Source organism: Camelus bactrianus, chromosome 19 (genome assembly GCF_048773025.1).
Source record: "Camelus bactrianus isolate YW-2024 breed Bactrian camel chromosome 19, ASM4877302v1, whole genome shotgun sequence".
Lineage (NCBI taxonomy): Eukaryota > Metazoa > Chordata > Mammalia > Artiodactyla > Camelidae > Camelus > Camelus bactrianus.
Window position 1 is genome coordinate 30,321,412 of NC_133557.1, and position 18,346 is coordinate 30,339,757.

An 18,346-nucleotide genomic window follows, 5' to 3' on the forward strand; every position below is an offset into this window, starting at 1 on the left:
AACACACCACAAAAGTCACAATTATTTAAAAAACAGTATTAAAATAGGAAATAGACAAATGGATCAATAAACAGAATCCAAATGCACACCCAAGCATATATTTGAAGTTCTTTTATGAGTAAGAATGTTTTGCAAATCAGAGGGGGAAATGTAAATTATGCCCAAAATGGCACTGGGAGATTGACTCACCATGTTAAAAAATAAAATTAGGCTCCTTGTTTCCTCCTATTTACAAAATAAACTCTAGTGAATTCACTACCTAATGTAAAATAAAATGTTTTAAAACTATTAGAAGGAAACACAGGAGGATATCTCTATGACTTTGCAATACTAAAAGATTTAAAATATAAAAAGAACAAAGCATAAAATATAAATATGAATTTTTTGTACATCATTGCCTGTGTGTGTCTCTCTTACACACACCCATGCATAATTTCACACACACAAAAAAATTGGGAATCTCCATTCACTCATAATCCAGTACTCAGTACTGGCCCAGCAAGTCCTATAACCATGAACACGTTCATTCTCATAACTCACAACCTTCAAGTTCGAGAGAAATATTTCCCTTGCCTATGCCTTTGAAAGAAGGAGACTGCAATTAATGACACTATTCTGTTTATTTTGTATGTTAGAAATCTTCCATAATAGGGGAAGGGTATAGCTCAGTGGTAGAGTGTGTGCTTAGCATGCACAAGGTCCTGGGTTCAATCCCCAGTACCTCTATTAAATGAATGAATAAATAAATAAACAAACCTAATTACCTCCCCCCAAAATAAATAATTAATTTTTTAAAAAGAAATCTTCTATAGTAACAATAATAATTTTAAAGGACTCAGGTGGGAGGCTGAAACAATGCAGATAAGATTGTAGGTTGTGCTGATACTGACATTTTAGTCTGCTTGGGAGTGGAAGCAGAATTGAGCAACCAAAATGCTCAGGTAAGAGAAAAGACATTAGTTAACTGTCAATTTCTTCCCCTGGCAGAACAAAAATACAGTTGATTCTTGCGTAATGAAAAATTGCTTCCTAATAGTGTCAAATGTCGCTTGCTTCCCTTTGTATTTCAACTTGTGGCTCTGGAAGTACTAGCTTAGTGCACAATATTTGCAACAACTGTACACGGTGACTGAGAAACATTTTGTAGCTCTAAGCAATTCCTATTGTTCTTTAATTTGTATATATGTAAATCTAGACAACCGCATGAACATGATATAGACTATCTACAGTTAGATAGCAAGCAAATACTGGAACAGTGACCAAGTTTATTTTTATAAAAATATTTAATAAAGATTGTTATTCAAAAATTAATTTCACTGTTATTAGAACAATTTTATTTAGATTAATTTATTAATAATTTGTATCTTAATTTTAAGAGAATTTTAATATTTCAGAAAACATTAAAGAAACAATACTTTTTTATACTTATCTTATTTTTTTTAACATTTTTTATTGATTTATAATCATTTTACAATGTTGTGTCAAATTCCAGTTTGGTGAGTATATTTTGAACAAAATTACATGTAGTTTTAATCCTTAAATTCTATTGTCATTAGAACACAAAAGTAAAAATCTTGATTACATTTACTGATTTTGCTAACATGAAAAAAGTTTATGAAATATGTACTAATTTATGAATTACATAGGTCCTTGTTACTTATCCAAAATTCACCAATCCATCACCATCATCAAATATCCATAATAAACGCATTCAGTTATCCTTGAAATTTTGTTAACACTCAGTCATAAACATAATAGCTTTACACATATTTTTCTATTTTGTTGCAATGAAGGTATCTGTGTGAAATTGAAGACTAGAACATTTTATTTAACAATTTGAAAGCTTTATTTAAAAGTATAAGAACTTAAAATATTTTAGGGACCTCTACTTGTACTTTTTCCGTACAGTCAGCAACTATTGGGGTGGGCCTGCTTACATTATGGTTTCCTGCGTCACAACTAAAACAATTTGAATTTAAAACGTAATTTACAAAGTACTCTGAGACATGAAACACAGCACAGAGGAATTATTTATGGCCAAGAGGAATATAAAGCTAACAACATGGTTTCCTAGTCTACTTTTGTGCAAGCAGTCAAGGAAAAGGAAAATTAATCAGTACCTACACGGGCAGATTTTTTAAAGTAAGGAAACCAAACTTAGCAATCTAGTGACTCTTCTCTCTCTGCCAAAGCTGAATACATACTCTCTTTAATAGAGCCAAATGTTTAGTAGTAGCCATTAAAGACAACCATTTGCAACTTTAAGAGAAGGCGAAGCCTGCACGGGAACAGAAGCTACACACGCATCCTTCCACTGTCATGTGCAAACAATTTAAAATACCTTTATGAAGTTCTGTGAGCTACAACCAGGAACAACAGAACCAGCTAGGAAACCTAGCATTCAATAATTTCTCAACAAGACTCTGTGTCTGTTGCAGGGCGGGAGCGAGGCGGGGTGTCAACGGAGCAGGCTTTGAGCCCTGGCCTACTTACAGGCAAAACAGAAGAAAACTAGAGAGAAGGCGATCGTGTACCCGCGGGCAGGTGAAAGGATTAAGGTTTAAAAGACACCGAACAACCTCACAGAGAGGGGAGGCAGACACGCTCCCCCCGAAACCGAAGGAATGCAACGGCAGCCCGGCACCACGCAGACATCCAGCAGCTCCAGCGCCGCTCGGGGGTTAACCGGGAGCGGCGGGAGAAGCCCCTCGTCTCCCACCGCCGCTACAGCGCCGACGCGCCACTGCGCAGGACGCCACCCACGACCCTGAGCGCACAGACCCGTCTCGTTCTTCTTCCCATGCGGTGACGTCAGGGCCTCGGGGGCCCCCAGACACGGGGGCCATGGAGAGCACTCGCGGGTAAGGACGGCAGCGCAGAGGCCGGGGACGGCGGCGCGGCGGGGAGAGAGAGGAGAAGAGCGCGCGGGCACTTCGCTCTTCCTGAGGTGGGGATCACCTGCCTCAGCGAGGCCCTAGCCCCACCTGGGCGCAGTTACAGCTGCCAAAGCTAAGCGGCGAGCCAAGTCCCGGCCGCCCGCGGGCTCTCAGGCCGGGCCCGCGTCTCCACCCGCGCTGCCACCTAGATTCTGGCTCCGCTCAGCACGCGGTCATCCCCGGCCCGGCCGGTCAGGGCCCGCTCCGCCCCGCGCCGCCCCGCCGAGGACGCCGGCCGCCAGAGCAAGTCCAGCGCGGTCCCCGGGCCGCAACCGGCCCCTCACGCCCCCACGCCCCGCGATCCCTCGGCGCGAGGCCCGCACTGCCCACCGGACGCCCGGCCGGAGTCCGGCCCCCGTCGGCCCCCGACCGTTTCTTCAACGGCTAACGCCTCAACCGTCGGGACGCCGCTCGCCCGCTCGCGCGCCTGCCCGCTCGCCCCAGGAAGCCCGGCCTACGCCGCAGCTCCCTCTGCGCGCCCCGTCAGGGAGGCCCACCCGGGCGCCCTGTTCTACCTGCCGGCTGGAGGCGGCCTCCGTGCGGAGCTCCGGGACCCGCCGCCGTTGCCGCCCGGCGTCGCGTCTCCTCGCCTCAGAGCTCGCCGTGGCACCTCAGGCGGCCGAGGGAAGGCGGGAGGCGCCCGTCCAATCGGCGTCACGTGCGGTCGGCTCTGCGTCCAATTAGCGCCGCCGGCCGGCCAGGCCCCGCCCCCCGTGCGAGCGCCGGGGTCGCCCTAGGCCGGAGGCAGGGGCGCTGAGGTGGGCGCGGCTTGGGGCCTCAGGTAAGTGGGAGGGGGTGCCCAGGCCCGACCCCGACCCCGACCTCTGACCCCCTTCGGGCGGCGGCCGCGCTGCGAAGCCCTCCCTGCATGGACGCGCTGCGAGGGAAGGCGCCTGCGTAGCTCCCCTCTCCTGCTGTCCCCTCCCCGCCCACGGAGTGGACGTGCCCCAGGGGTCGCCGGGCCGGACCGCAGGACGTGAACCAGAAGTGCCAGAAGGCGCCAGTGGGTCCAAAGAGACCCCCGGGCTCGCAACCGCCACCAGGGAGGGCTGGAAGGGGCTGCAGAGACACAGGGGCACCCGCCTAACCTGCAAGGACGCGGTGGTCAGACTCCCCTGAGAGAGGCCCACGCTGAGGGCCAGCTAAAGCAGCAGAGCCACGCCGGGCAGGACCCCGCTGACCACCACGCCTGGCGGCTGCGTGCGCCCTTTCCCACCTCCGGCCGCTGACCGCGCCCCACACCTGCCCTGCCCCGCCCCTCTGTGCCCCGCCCCACCCGGTGGCCACGCCCCACACCTGGGTTTCCTAGAAGCAGGTGCAATGAGTGGCTGCTGCTCTCATTAGCTGGAACCCCAGACCCCTGGAGGCTAGAAAGATGAAGCCATCTAGGTTTGGCACTGAGCAGAATCATCAACCGTGTATTCTCAGGCTTTCTAGAAGGTTTCCATTTAAAGTATCAGTTTAAATGATAAAAGCAATGATGCTTGTTGTTTAAAATATGCAAGCAATTCAGAAATGATTACAGCAAGCAAGCACTTCAGAAATTAAAAGTAGTGATTTCTCACCTTGCCACCTTTCAGTAGAGAGAACAACGTTCAAGCCCTTTTTACTGTTTCATGTGCTCAGAAAGCACAAGGATTGTTTAGTTACCATCAGTAAACTACCACATGGAAGAAAAAAATCATTCATTTTGATCTTATTTTAATTGTTTTTAAATAGGTTTTTAGATTATGCCGTTAGATGGAAAACCTTACCAATCGTAATCCAAATGTGCTTTCAATTAAAGGTAACAAGCTCTTCCTATCACATGGCAGAGAGAGGGAGGGCTCTGGGGTAGGTGTGAATGCTGACTCTGCTACTTACCAGCTGTGGGACTTTAGGTGAATTATCTAAAACCTCTCTGAGCTTCATTCTTTTCAGCTAAGAAAATGGGAATATTATCTACCAGGTAGTGTAATTATCAGAATTAAATGAAATCAAATACATACAGCACCTAGCATTGTAGGCAAGCAAGTAAGAGAGGACACAATAAATGTTAGTTTCCTTTCCTTTGTGTTCAAGGCTTTGTAATTGAGTGGGTCACAAATGGGGAGAGGGGAAGCAGATACACATTAATTATTCCATGCACAGGCTTCCATAAGCACTAAGAGAAGCACAACAACTACCCTATCCCGTGTCCTCCTCTAGCTTTCTTCATATGTAATGCTGACCCGGCATAAAAGAGCATACTTCAGTTACTCAAAGACATACACGACTGTGCTACTGAAGATGAGGTGCCATCATGCAACAGACTTATTTTTGCAAGATATTAAATTTGACAGCGTTTTAGGAAGGAGCAGACTTATGTGTGAAATAACAATCAACAAGTTTCTAAAGCCTTGTTTCAGTAATTAGACCACCAAAAAAACCACACCAAGCACACTCCAACCAACAATTTGTGCATATAGACTTTAATATTTAGGCATAGGTGAAGTCATCTTACATGCCAGGCATTAAAATATGTTTGGGGAGACAACCCAATCATTGCACAATCCACAACAAAATGTGAACCTCTCGGCCACATAACTGTATTTTCAGGTCTGAACATCTCCTTAAACTTTTCTGCAGCTTTTTTAATCAACTAGGCAGGTATATTTAAGCTTTAAAATGTTTAAATATTGATCTTTTTTCAAAGGCACATTGAGGTTCTCTTAATATCGAAGATGTAACATTTACTTTGTACTCTGTGACCAGAACCTTTTTTGGGAAGTGACCTTCAGACGGATTATAAGATTCTCTACGTGCCTTTCCATAGCAATACGTCTGCCAGCTCCAGCTCATACCTGAATGCTCCTGCGCACAGGGCCGGGGCCAAGGGCAAAGCAGCCGAGGCCCTCACAGGCTTCCTGACCTCACTGGACTGTTTGTTAAAGAGCAGGAAATGCAACCAGGCTTCTCTCCCTCTTGCATGTCAATGTAGTACACAGTTCTAACAGCCAGCAACTGTTCCATTTAGTCACAACATTTAAAATCAAAATTCCATGTTCTTAGATCAGAAGGTACCAGAGAAAGCCATCCCTGCTGTTGGAATCTTAAAAACACACACACACACAAATTGGTTTAACAGCAAAGCATATCCTTTACATACTTATTTGACAAGTGGCAATAAGCATTTAAAAATTTAGAGTTAATTCATTGGTGATAGTCATCACAAAATTGAACACACTGTTTCAGCTGTATCAGAAAGCAGCTTCCCAAGTTAGAGACCACGTCCACCTGGGTTTTCACACCTCAGTGCTAGCACCTGCTGTCTGACCACTGCTCAGCACCAAAAGAAATCACCAGTCCCTCGCTGAGAGTTTTAAGTCACTGTGGCACTCTGCAGGGAACAATGGTCTTGACTTCTTGGTTGGAGGGGTTTTTTTTTTTAAAGCACTTAACATTTAAAAACTGGAAAACAAGTCCAGACAATGTCATAAACTTTTCTGTCTGAAGGCACAAAGAATAAAGCTGGCAGGTAGCTAATAAAAGCAGGCATATATAAATAGAATTGAAAACAATTTCAAAAGTATAAATATTGGTGTCTTCTTTTCCCTCCAGTGCTCTGGCTATCGCTGAAAATACCTGTTAGTTCCACTTGGTAAGATAACTTCTAAAAGATGACTGCTGGAAACTTTGATGCTTAAGAAGTCATAAAGAGAGCCACCTTAATCATCAAACAGGTAATTGCAAAGGGCATCGTGGCCGGAAACTATAGAGTTGCCTGAAAACTGAAATAACTTAAGGCAGAATTTCTTCAAATGTTTAGGTTGTTCAAACCTAAACAGAATGGCCTGATAACATGCAGATATGTAATCATCAAACATACACAAGGAAAACACACAAAATGAGAAGAGAGACTGCAGAAGGGCTGTTTTGCTAGTTAACAGTTTTAGCATTTTCCTCCTTCTCAGTTGCTGATGTAGGAGACTCACAGCCGAACCAGGGCAGCCTGAACTCCCAGGAATGGTTGTAGGATGACTGATGAGGCATAAATTTCTTGCCTATTAATAGTTTCCCGGCTGTTAGAAGCCTACAGACATTGGCAAGCAAGTGAGATCTCAGGTTTTCCTTGACCCGAGGCAGGAATGCCTTGGGGGACCACGATGGGGGGTCACACTGTATATTCTGCCTACAATAGGCACAAATAGCGAGGCTGACTTTCTTTAGCTTATTAAATCCAGAACGTTCCAAGAAGGCATCCATTGAGGGCAAAAGGTCCCAACATCACAATGATAATAAATAACAACTACATTCAGAGAAACCCAATCAGGATATATGCGGAAGCCACAGGCCTTCCCAGAGGGAGGATGCAGGCCTTTTCATAAACACCCTGCCTGCTCCTCTTCAGAGCGCCCGCCGGCCCCTGCATCCACTCTCCCAGCTCCCCACCCCAGCACAGACACAGCTGGGCCTCGTGGCAGCTGAGGCTACGTTTTAGACCAAGTGACACAGACGTTTCGAGTAGAAGACAGGATGGATCACTGCCAGCACACCTTGCAACAGGACGTGGGGTCAGACGACCAAAGTTTGGGGATGGGCTGTGAAGTAGGGCCATCCCCGATGAGAGCAGGGCTCTGAAGCAACGGCAGGTTCGGCTCGCGTGCGTGCGGAGGCACCAGTCCCGGGCCCGGGGGCGCTCAGATGAAGTGGATCCAGCTCTCTTCGCACTCACCCCGCGGCATGTGCAGCGCGTGGTCGCGGCACGTGAGGCTGTAGTCGCGACCGTCGTTGTTGTCCCAGTACTCGGCACCGGCCACCCGGTAGCGCAGGGCAAAGTGCACTCGGGAGCCGAGCTCCAGCAAGAAGGGCGGCACCGGGAAGCCAAAGGCGAAGACGTCCTCGGTGCCCTCGGCGCCCGCGGGCCCGCGCCACCTAGCCACCGCCTCGTGCGCGCTGCGCCAGTCCGAGAAGGTGTACCGCACTGCCACCTGCTTCTCGAAGGCCACGTTGCGCACGCGCACCGTCCCGCTGACGCCCAGGTCCGAGCAGGTGACGCGCTCCAGGCACACTAGCTGGCGACCCAGGCGCTCGGTGAAGTCGGCGGCTTCCATGGGCGGCGGGAAGTCGGGCACCAGGCACTGCAGGGTGAACTCCAGGTCCTGGCTGCTACAGCACAGGTCCGAGTTAATGGCCAGTCGTGACAGCACGTGCAGAGGCACGGACGGGTCGTCGCCCGCGTTAAACACCTTGACCTGTGCCAGCTCCAGGCCCAGCGCGTCGGCGAAGCGCACGCGGTGCTGCCCGCTGCAGCCCGGCCGGCACGCAGCTCCTGGAGCGCCCGCGCCCTTCTGGCGGCGCTCGGGCGAGCTGGGCAGCGACCGCGCCCGCCGCAGGATGATGGGCCGCAGGCGGGGGTCGCAGCCAGACGGCGCCGGCGGCGGTGGCGGCGCGTGGCCCGGGCTCCCGGGGGGCCTGCAGGGCCGCGGCTCCAGGGCTCCGCCGCCGTCCAGGTCCGAGAGGCAGCTGAGGCTCCGCGGAGCGGGCTTCCGGGACCCCGGAGCGCCGGGGAGAACCGCGGAGCCCGGGCCTCTGGACATGGCCTGGCCGGCCGTCGGGCGATGGATCGACGGAATCAGGGGCAGCCTCGGGACCCCGCGTCCGCTCCCTCGGTGTCCTGGGCCCTACTCAACAGCCCCCGCGGAGTGTCCGCCAGAACCGCAGCCTGCAGGGAAGCCTGGGGGCCCGCCGCGCCCTCCCCTCGTCCGCTACCTCGCCCCTGGAGTCCTCACCCAGCTCTTCCGCTTCCAGCAGCGAAAACACAGCTGGTTTCCAAAGATGAGTGCTTTCTCCCCTGGACGCTTTTCTGGGCTACCCCGGGAGCGCAGGGTGGCTCGGGCTACCCTGGGAGCGCAGGGTGGCTCCGGTTCTCTGCTTCCTCGGAGGTGCCGGAGAAGGCGGCGTCCGCCCAGCGGCCCCACCCGCCCTCCGGGGCCGCAGCGTTACTTACATGGCAGCAACTTGTCGGGTGCAACTTCCCGGCGAGCCTCCGCCCCGCCCCTCGTGACGCCGCCCGCGCGGACTCCCGCCGGCCCGAGCGCCGCCGCCGCCGCCGCCGCCGCCGCCCGAGCCCCTGCCGCAGCGCGCCGCAGTCCGGCCTTCCGGCCTCCCGGCCCCGGGAAGGAAGCCTTGCGGCCCCGTCACGTGGCCTCAGAGATCGCGAAACAGGTCTGATCAATTTCTGTGTGCGTGCGCCTGGCCCGCGCGCCGGTCGACGGGAGCTCGGCGCCCGCGCTGACGGAGGACCAGGAGGAGGCATGCTGCGGCTCCCGGGGGTTCTGGGTTAATGGGGGCGGGGGGCGGCGCGAAACCCCGCCTTTCCAGAAGCTGGCCCAGGGCGAATTTTAAGGCTCTAGGCCAACCAACTCTGTGGACATCTGCACCTCAATCTGGACCCTCGGCCAGACGGAGGGCGCCTCGCTGCGCAGAGGATAAGCGTCCTGTCCCCACGTCACCCACAATGCTTTGCCGCCCGGGACCGGGACGCCAGCCCTTCCCCGCGGGTGGGGAGGGGGCGGTGCTGCCGCTGCCTGTCTCTGGGCGCTCTGCCAGAGAGGAAGATGTGGGAACAAGAGTTAACACCCTGTGATGGATTGTGCAGTTGCCCTTAATCAGCCCCTGGCGCTTGGGAGGCATCTTTGTAGCCAGACTTTCAGACTGTGAGCTTTGTTCCAATGCAAGCCTGAATCACCAGGGGAACTGGGAGCTTGTTTTCTGCATCCTTAAGACCCTAGAGGCATTCCTCTCTTCTTCCCCTCAGTAACTTTGCGCAGGAAACGCAGCAGCCTAGGGTGTAACGCTTGACAGGTGAAATGGAGCAGATGGACGTTCACTTTCTAGCAAGCGTTCTAGAGGGTTCTTTCCCTGTCCAGAGGGACAAAGCAGAAAGAAAACCAGACTAGTGAAGGAGGGGTGGTAAAGAATACTTTCTGCATCTAACGTGAATCAAGCTTGTTATGGTATAATTCATTAACTGTGCCAGCCCACATGCGATTTTTATCACCATCGTATGTACAGTGACTAAAGTGGCATACATGGTATTTTGAAAAATAATACAGCAAAGTTTTAGGAAGGACATAAAAATCTTCTATAATCCCACCTCTTTTTCCGTTTTTCAGAGACGGGATATTACAGAAGAAACACGTATTCACGTTCAGATGGGGCACTTTTAGCAGGCCACTCAAAATAAAAGAGGAAAAGCAGCCTTGGGTGGTCCGATTCAACAAAATGTCACAAAGAGATAACACTATATGGCATGTATTAAAATATTGATAACCTTTTCATGGATTGATGTGATAGTGAAGGCAGGAGAATTGTAAGGGAGCCTCCCCATGAGAGTCCAAGTTCCATGAGAGCAGGACATGTGCACAATCCTGCCAATTTCTAGGCCTCCTGTAATCCTTTGTTGAATGAATGAATAAATGATTGGACATGGGAACTTTAGATTAACACCTGACCTTAAAGTAGCCTCACAAATTTCCCCAACGTGTTATTTTCAAGGAGATTGTGTGTGTGTGTGTGTGTGTGTGTGTGTGTGTGTGTGCAGGGAGAGAAATGGAACCCATTTACAGTTGTGTGACCTTGTATCTAATATCCTCTGTGAAAAGAAAACAAGAAAAAGATTAAATTGTAAATGGGGGCAATATGCCCTAGTATTTCAATACAATTTCAATATTTAAAAACACACAAGTGAAAACTAGCACAGTACTGTGACAAGACCATTTGCAATCAGTACTTACTGGCACTGTTCTGTTGCTTCTAGTTCTGGTGGTGAGGAGTCCTTTCCAAATATAAGAGGAATAAAGAAGCCACCTCCCCAGCTGTCATCGTCTTCCAGCGGGCTGGGCAAGAATATTTCACACACTACAGCAGAGGTGATGTAAACTATAAAGTAAAATCTTGCTTAGATTTGTTATGTTTGTTTCTTTGTGTGTGTGTGTGTGTGTGTGTGCGCGTGCGCGCGTGCGCATGCACTCAGGGTGTTCATCACCGCGTGTCTGTTTTTCAGACATTTCACCAAACCCTAGATGATGATCAGCCATGTGTTTTTTTCAAGGAAAGGAATAGGGTGAATGAATCTTATCAGAAAAGCAGGTAAATAATTTTTCATATAATTGCTTTATCTTGCAAAAGCTACTTTATCTCAGTTCTCCCAATCTGAAATATTCTCCCAGATTGGGAGAACTGAGATATGCATGGTTGGGAAAACAAAATGATATGTCTATGGATAAGAAATATACACTTACATTTCTTATCTGGCAGAAACTTGTGGGCAAGGTGATTTTAAACAATACAAATTGGTAAAAATTCCAGAGGACTTAATTCTTGCACTTTAGCAGAATCCACAGTTTTAGGTTAGCCCCTTAATCATCTTTCTACATTAGTTTCCCTTTATATATAAAAAAAGATACCGATAATAACATTTATGCATGCACACAGACAACTGGCGGTAAACCGCAGTTTAAACAATGCTGTTAAGAGTTCTAAATGACAGCTCCTTCATCCAATTCTTCAGCACTTACTGAGCACGTGTTGTGCTATTGGCAATGATTTAATTTCCCTCATGTTTATTAATTAAGAAGTGACATTTTCAAGTAATTGATTGCTTAGTGTGGTAGAAACCACTGGACAAATGAACCTCTGACATTTCCACAAGCATGTTTACCAGCTTTTTTTTTTTTTTAACCCCACCTGACGTTGTTGAGAAGTATTATTCATTCTTGTAAAATGCTATGTTCTTGGTAAATAAGTTGAAAGGAAAATATTTTCCACTCTGATATGAGATCCTGCCTCAGAATACATTACGGGAAGAATCAGTTGCTGTGCATGTAATGCAGGCTGTGTGCGTGATAGCTGCTTCCCCGCCAATCACAAGATAGCACTAAACCTATTTTTTATTCATGTTGTGTTATAAGGCACCATGTGATTTGATTCCTATCCTTTTAAAGACAGTTTTCCTGAGTGTGTTTTCTATTTGAAAACACCGATAAGCTTTTGGTTTAAGATGTAGGTTGTATGTGCTGCACTTTTACGTAAGATTTTTGTTGGCTCAGAATCACCACCAATCAGTGATTAAGTTCTGTAAAACTTGTACTTTACATCTTGTTCACATTTAAATCCGCTATATAAAAGAAAGCTGTGCATTTCACTTCCCATGTTATTAAACAGTGTTCATCACTAACAGGACAGATTGAGAGTTCTAGGAGAGATTTTTTTCCAAACTAGTGTTTTTCAAAACGTACAATGGGTTTAAAATGATAATTGAAGCACTTTACGAAATGATAGTGTTTTTCTTAAATGCTAACATTTGATGTAAAATAGAACCTATGCATTTACTTCTGGCTCTCGTTTACTATAATGCTTCCTAAATAGTGTTACATGGAAGGTTGTTCTATAACTTGTTCTGTGAGGAGTTCAGAGGCCTCACATTTTCTAACGCCGAGTGACAGCTGAAGTCTGCGGCTGGGGGCCTCTGTGCTCCTTTGCTTCGTCACAGGCAGCCCGGCTTCTGTCACCTGGACTAAGAGCTGCAGTTTTCTTTCTCGCAGCAACATGAATGCAGGCCCATCTTGGAATAAAGTGCAACGTTCAAAGAATTCTTCAAAAAAAAGACAGAGTAAGCCCCGCCTCCCCCACGTTTCCCCCCAGCCAAGAAGCAGTCTCGGAGCTGCCTCCCGGCCCGCTGAGGACAGGCTGAAGGGGAGCATTTCTCCAGGAGGAGACCCCGAGAGGAGTCCCCTCGGGCCCAGGTGTCGGGGGGCCTCAGGGACCAAGTTGTTCCTGGACTTTCAGGCAATGAAAATTCTCAAAGAAGATGCTGATGAGGACAGTGCCAGCGACCTCTCTGATTCAGAAAGAATCCCCATTCCACCTTCGCCCCTCACGCCTCCAGATCTTCATCTTCGAGCTGAAGAGATTGATCCGGTTCACTTCGACCTCCACCCCGGGCAGGGCCATGCGGAGCCGGAGTACTGCTACCCTGACTTCCTCCCACCCCCTTTTAACTCCTGGGACCTGCAGGACATGGCTGTGCTTCTGAACTCAGAGCACAGGGCTGAGGCCGTGCCGCGAACCGGGGGGTTTCTCGGCAGGTACCTCGATAGGCTGGTCCAGCTCGAGTGGCTGCAGGTCCAGACGGTTCAGAGTGAAAAGGGAAAGGGGGCCAAAGCGAGGCCTCCCATGGCCCCCACCGCCTCTGGGGCTCTGAAAAGTCCCGGGAGAAGCAAGCTGATGGCCAGTGCTCTGTCCAGGCCTCTCCAGGAAGGGCCTCTGAAGTCAGGCCCTTCACGAAAGAAGGACTTCCACTGCGAAGGTGCCCGTCCGTCCTGGGACATGACCGAGGCCTCCTCCAGCCCCCTCGATGTGCTGTGTGGCAGCAGGCTGTGTTCTCAGAAGCAAACCCTGGACACGCAGACAGAGGAGAAGAAAAAGAAATCACACAAGAGCTCCAGGCCCCAGCGCTGGGACCTGTCCTGCGGTGACAGCGGTAGCCCTAAGGTGGAGAGCAGCGGTAACCTCCGTGCTCCCAGACCCGCAGTGGTCATTCTGGACTCCCCGGACTCCTACAGGGCCGCCAGGGCCCAGGGGCACGCGAACCTTAAGAAGAAGGGCAATGTAGGTAACTGTGTCCGCGCCTCTCTCTCCAGTGAGAAAAAGCTCAAAACGAATGGAGTGAAACAGAACACGTATAAATTCAAATCATAACTGAGGTGATGAATCTCAAGGACCTAAACACTAGAGCACTTCCAAAAGTGACAATACCGTGAGTTTTAAGAAATTTGCTGATTACTGACACTGAAGTAGTTGACTCAGTCCATCCCAGCCCCCATCTGGGCCCCACTAGGGTTATTTTCAAACAAAGGTGTCCTTCCTTAAACCTTTTTTTGTGTTGACAGGCTTAAGCAAATGAGAGCCCTTTAAACAAAAATCAACCACGGTCTGTGCCACATAAAAAAATAAAAGGACAGCTCTCGGGGAGGGGAAGTGTCAACTAAACTCCCAACACCTCAGCCAGAACACGGAGAGCTGGGATGTTTAGCTCCCCGTCTACACTGCACGCACACCACACGGGAAACAGCGCGCACTGCGGACATCGGTGCAGTGCGGTGCGGAATCTGCCATGTGAGAGAGGGGTCCCCGCATCCCCGGCGTCCTCTGCTCACTCAGCAGAAGCTCCGTGCGTCTCAGCCGCGGGTTACGGAGCTGCTATTTAGAGCAGAGTCATTTATCACTAAGCTGCCTGCTGTTCCAGGCAACGGAACCCAGTGCTTTCATACATTTTCCCCGATGTGGGTTAAAAAAAAAAAAAGGCATTTTCAATTGAGAGGTGGTGGCGAAGTCCATTTTTGTGTTCTCTAACGTGAGGTTAAAATAGTGCGCAGACCGTCCAGGTGGAGGTCAGTGGGTTTAGGCGTGATTGTTAGCGCTTGGTGGGAGGGAAGAATGAAGTTTTGCCCCCCAGGATTCCTGGATGTGTGGCTTCTCTGAAGAGGAGCCGCAGGAAAAGCAGCTTTTAGATTCCGCAAATGAAGGGCCTACGATCGGACAGCGACGCATGGAATCGCTTTGGGTGTAACAGCTCCTCCATCAGAGATCGGGGCCTGGACCCTGCTGGCTGCAGTCAGAAGGATCTGTCCTCGCTTGTGAGAGCAGGAGCTGATACTCTTGCTGGGAGCAGAGGGAGAGGACACGTTTCAGGCCTGAGGGGGCGTGGAACGGGGACACGTGCACTGCCGGTCTTAGCGTCCCCCCCGGCCCGGGGCTTCCAGGCTCTCCTACGTGCTGCCTGTTTACTGGCCATCAGGTGCAGCCGCTTGCTCCTCTGCTTGTTGTGCTCAGGTTCCTCCTGATACCACAGTGAATACCTTTAAACCTCTGGTTGCCCACTTCTTGATATACAGTGTATTTTAAGGCTGCAGCTGATTTTAGCCCTTTAAACAATTACTCTATTTGTCTTTTTACATATATGTTTCTATTTTTTCACGTTTGGGGCAAATGAAAAATTGGGCACTTATCATTGAAAATACTTAATAGCTTGCAGGCTTTTCGCTCAGCAATGACACCCAATGTCATCCAAGCACTTTTTAAGTTAACATGAGGACAAGATGCATTTATAAATAATGAAAATCACGGGGAAAAGTTAAATATTAAGATCCTGTTTTGAAATCTCATTTGAATCGTATTAAACACCGTGGCAAGTTGTTGATGGTAGTCTTCTTCGAAGACTTGATTTCCGGATTTCTACGGATTCCCTCTGACATCCCTTGTCTCTGACGCCACCCCATGGGAGAAAGCCCGCGCTTACAGTAAGATCTTATGCCTGTTTATCTGTGAGCAAACGATAGACCCCTGGCAGGCATGCCTTCCGTGGTTCGCAGTTACACTGTAACTTTTGTACTCAGTGTCAATGCAGTACTTTGAAAACGTAGTGCTATTCCTGCTTTTCCTTCCTGTGGTCCCTGGCGGCCCCGTGTGTCCCCCGCTTGCCCTGCTCCCGTGGGCACAGACAGGTTCGTCCTTCACACACGGCTGGCCCCCAGCTCGCAATTCTTTCTCTGCTAGATTTTCACGCAGCTCTTTCTGAAGTGGCAGGGCCGGCCAGCCTCCACCAGCACGTTGCAGACACGTGTACGGTCGGGCGTTACTCCTGCAGGGTGTGTGCTGAGCCACCGGTAACACGCCTGTGAGGTCCCTCGGAGATCCGAAGGGCGAGGGTGACATGGCCTTTCTCCGCCTTGTGTGTGTCTGAGCCAACCGAGGAGCGCAGGGGTAACGACCTGGATGTTACATTTGTTCCCTGCTCTTTGACTCGAGGTTGGTTGCTTAATTTAGGGGAGTAGTCATAATGTTACACAATACGACAGTTTTAAAGCCTGAAAAAGTGACTTCGTTCGTCTCCTTCTTCGCCTCGGGCTGACAGCTTATTTTAACCAACATTATTAGGATTGGGTCAGAGCTCCTAGTGACTGCAGGGTCATTACAGAACATAAGCACAATTTTATGATTTCTGACGCCCATTTCTGAATGCCCTAAATGCTGTAGGTAAGAATGTCGCCGTCCAAGCAGACGACGTGGAAAGTTGAGTTGTCAGCTCATTCAGTTCCTCAGATCTAAGCCATGGAATCTCCTAACACGAGTCACTGTATTTCTGAAGTGCCTCTCACTTCTGTGGAGTTGTTTACATAGCTATTGCATTTAAACCAATTAAAACAATCCAAGGTATTAAAAAAAAGTGTAGAAACTGTAAGAGAAACTGCCTCGGGCTTAGAATCAGGGGGAAAGCTGTTAAAACATACAGAAATGAGCTACAGAAGTGTGAGTATTAGTGACAGTTGTTCAGGGTTAGATGACGTCTCAAATCTCTCACAACTGAACTGGCTGCAAGTTTGTAACGAGCTGGAGAGGGTGGGGTTGGTGGCCTGTGAGATGGAAGACTGGAGAGGATGTGGCTGGTTTGTAGTGGTTCCTAGGCCCATCTGGTTAGTTTCCAGAAAGAAGAGTTTCTGCCTGCCGTGTTTACATGTTGCCTGTTTCCTCTTCCCTTCACGTTCATTCACTTGAGTAGTTGAATACAAACACGACACTCTGGGTGGTACTCTCGTATTTCAGGGTAATGGAGAAGCAGTATTTATTATTTATTCCTGCACATGTGCAGAGCACCGTTCAAAATGGCCCCAAAATATTCAGCATGTTTGTTTTCTGCTGTTGTAATTATTGTATGCTTGGTTTTGTACATAATAAAACAATACATCCAAGTTTTGGTGCATCTGGACTTTTTCCTTCCTTGAGATCTATTTAACACTAGAAACTGGATTTTTCTGGTCATGATGGGCTTTTTATGCAGTTCTATTTCAGAGCCTTATTTCTCCCTGGTTGTTGGAAAAAACTGCTGCTGAGGAGGAAATGCTGTTCCAACTCCTTTCTTAATACGAAGGCGCGTGCGGGTGACAGTCCCGGGAAGCGTCGCTGGCTGTTCCTTCCTGGCGCCCCTCTTCCTCTTATTACCCCCCGAAAGGTGTGGAGCGGTTGGAGGCGCAGATGGAAATTCAGTAACATTGAAGTACCACGTGGTGAAACTCAGTCACTCCCGAGCTCCCGCACCGGGAAGGAGCCCGGGCCTCCAGGGCGCCCCGTGGTCAGGCCACGGCGGCTGCGAGCGGCGCCGGCCGGGGGCGCTCCGGGAGGCTCTGTGCTCCTTTCTCTAAATTCACTCTGACATTGAGGCGCCCTCCGCTGAGTCTACCAAACGGTGGCAGTTTAAAACCTAACTTGCGGGCTGTTAAAAGACAGCTTCCCTGAGTAAGCGTGCGCCCACCCGGCCGCACTCAGTGACCCAGACCCGCGGCGCCCGGCCGGCAGGCGGAGGCGCGCTCCTGGCAGCACTGCGGGGCGGACCCTCCCAGGCGAAAAGCGGCCCGGTTGTGGCCAGGTCGCCTTCCTGCACGGCTCGGGGTGGCAGGGCTCGGTGGGGCAGGCTACTGAACCAGCGCTGAGCAGGCCCGTCCCGCCCAACGGGCTGGGACTCCGCTCCGGGGGAGCTGGGACGGCGGGGGGGGGGTCTCGCGTGTGCAGTGGGGCCCCGGCTAAGCCACTCGATGGGGCCTCTTGTCCTGGTTTCAACAGGGGGCTACAAATACTTCTTGGCAGTTTGAGAGTGAACCATGCTGGGGGTTTTACTTCATTCGCTTGTGCAGAAAATGGTAGATTTCGGGAGGGTGGGTGTGGTTATTTTCTCATCCACGAGGTGGCGACCGAACCTTTTCAGGCCGCAGGGAGTCAGTTCTGAGCGCCTTCGGATCCAGTGCAAAGACCCCTGCCGCGCTCAGAAAGAAGGGGGGGAGCTGTCTGATTTCAGACGCAACGCCTGGTCTCTATTTAGCGCCCCTCCGCCATCCGAGACGTCAGGTGCTGTGAGGTATCCTTTCGTTCGCTGACAAGTTCACCACTGTTAAAGCTAAACTGAGGCCTTTAAAACATTGAAGAGTCGATCTGAGCAAAAACCGATTCAAATTGGGCAGCACCAAAGCCTCAGAGCACTTCACAGACAAGCGCTCGGGGTGAGGGTTTTATAGAGGGGGTGTAGCAGGAAGGACATTTATGTTGTTGTTGTTTACGGGGAGGAGATAACTAGGTCTTTATTTATTCTAATGGAGGCACTGGGAATTGAACCCAGGACCTTGTGCATGCTATGTACACGCTCCACTACTGAGCTATGCACCCCTCCGCCCCCGCGCCCCAATCAGGGAAATTGTTTGATTGGCTGTGGCTTTAAGTGGTTGCATTGTTTAGGAAAGCCTGGTTGGCTGTTTGTGATTGGTTGTTCTTACCGTCAAGATATTTATAAGAGGCTTAGGTTTTGGTTTGCTGACACAGACAGAAAGGCCTTAGAACCG

The 18,346-nt window shown here is 49.8% G+C and overlaps 3 protein-coding genes across 4 annotated transcripts in view; 1 reads left to right on the forward strand and 2 right to left on the reverse strand.

Moving 5' to 3' along the window:
• SYCP2 (synaptonemal complex protein 2) overlaps positions 1-9,401 on the reverse strand; it is a 77,256-nt gene extending 67,855 nt beyond the window's left edge. Inside the window, exon 1 of the mRNA XM_074347523.1 lies at positions 8,905-9,401. Coding sequence (XP_074203624.1) covers positions 8,905-9,213 — 309 coding nt within the window. The 5' untranslated portion in view covers positions 9,214-9,401. The remainder of the gene's footprint in view (positions 1-8,904) is intronic.
• On the reverse strand, positions 5,368-8,968 carry PPP1R3D (protein phosphatase 1 regulatory subunit 3D). The gene has a single exon (XM_010958549.3). It carries the CDS (start codon positions 8,492-8,494, stop codon positions 7,595-7,597), a length of 900 nt encoding a protein of 299 aa, XP_010956851.2. The 5' UTR covers positions 8,495-8,968; the 3' UTR covers positions 5,368-7,594.
• On the forward strand, positions 8,995-16,708 carry FAM217B (family with sequence similarity 217 member B). 2 transcript variants are annotated; one of them, XM_010958548.3, is made up of 4 exons: positions 8,995-9,122; positions 10,717-10,828; positions 10,963-11,048; positions 12,503-16,708. In XM_010958548.3, the coding sequence occupies exon 4, from the start codon at positions 12,507-12,509 to the stop codon at positions 13,656-13,658; it is 1,152 nt and encodes a 383-aa protein (XP_010956850.1). In that variant the 5' UTR covers positions 8,995-9,122; positions 10,717-10,828; positions 10,963-11,048; positions 12,503-12,506; the 3' UTR covers positions 13,659-16,708. The 2 variants fall into 2 exon arrangements, with proteins under 2 accessions (XP_010956850.1, XP_074203625.1); XM_074347524.1 differs by having other exon boundaries at positions 9,071-9,209.
• Positions 16,709-18,346: the final 1,638 nt, after the last annotated feature.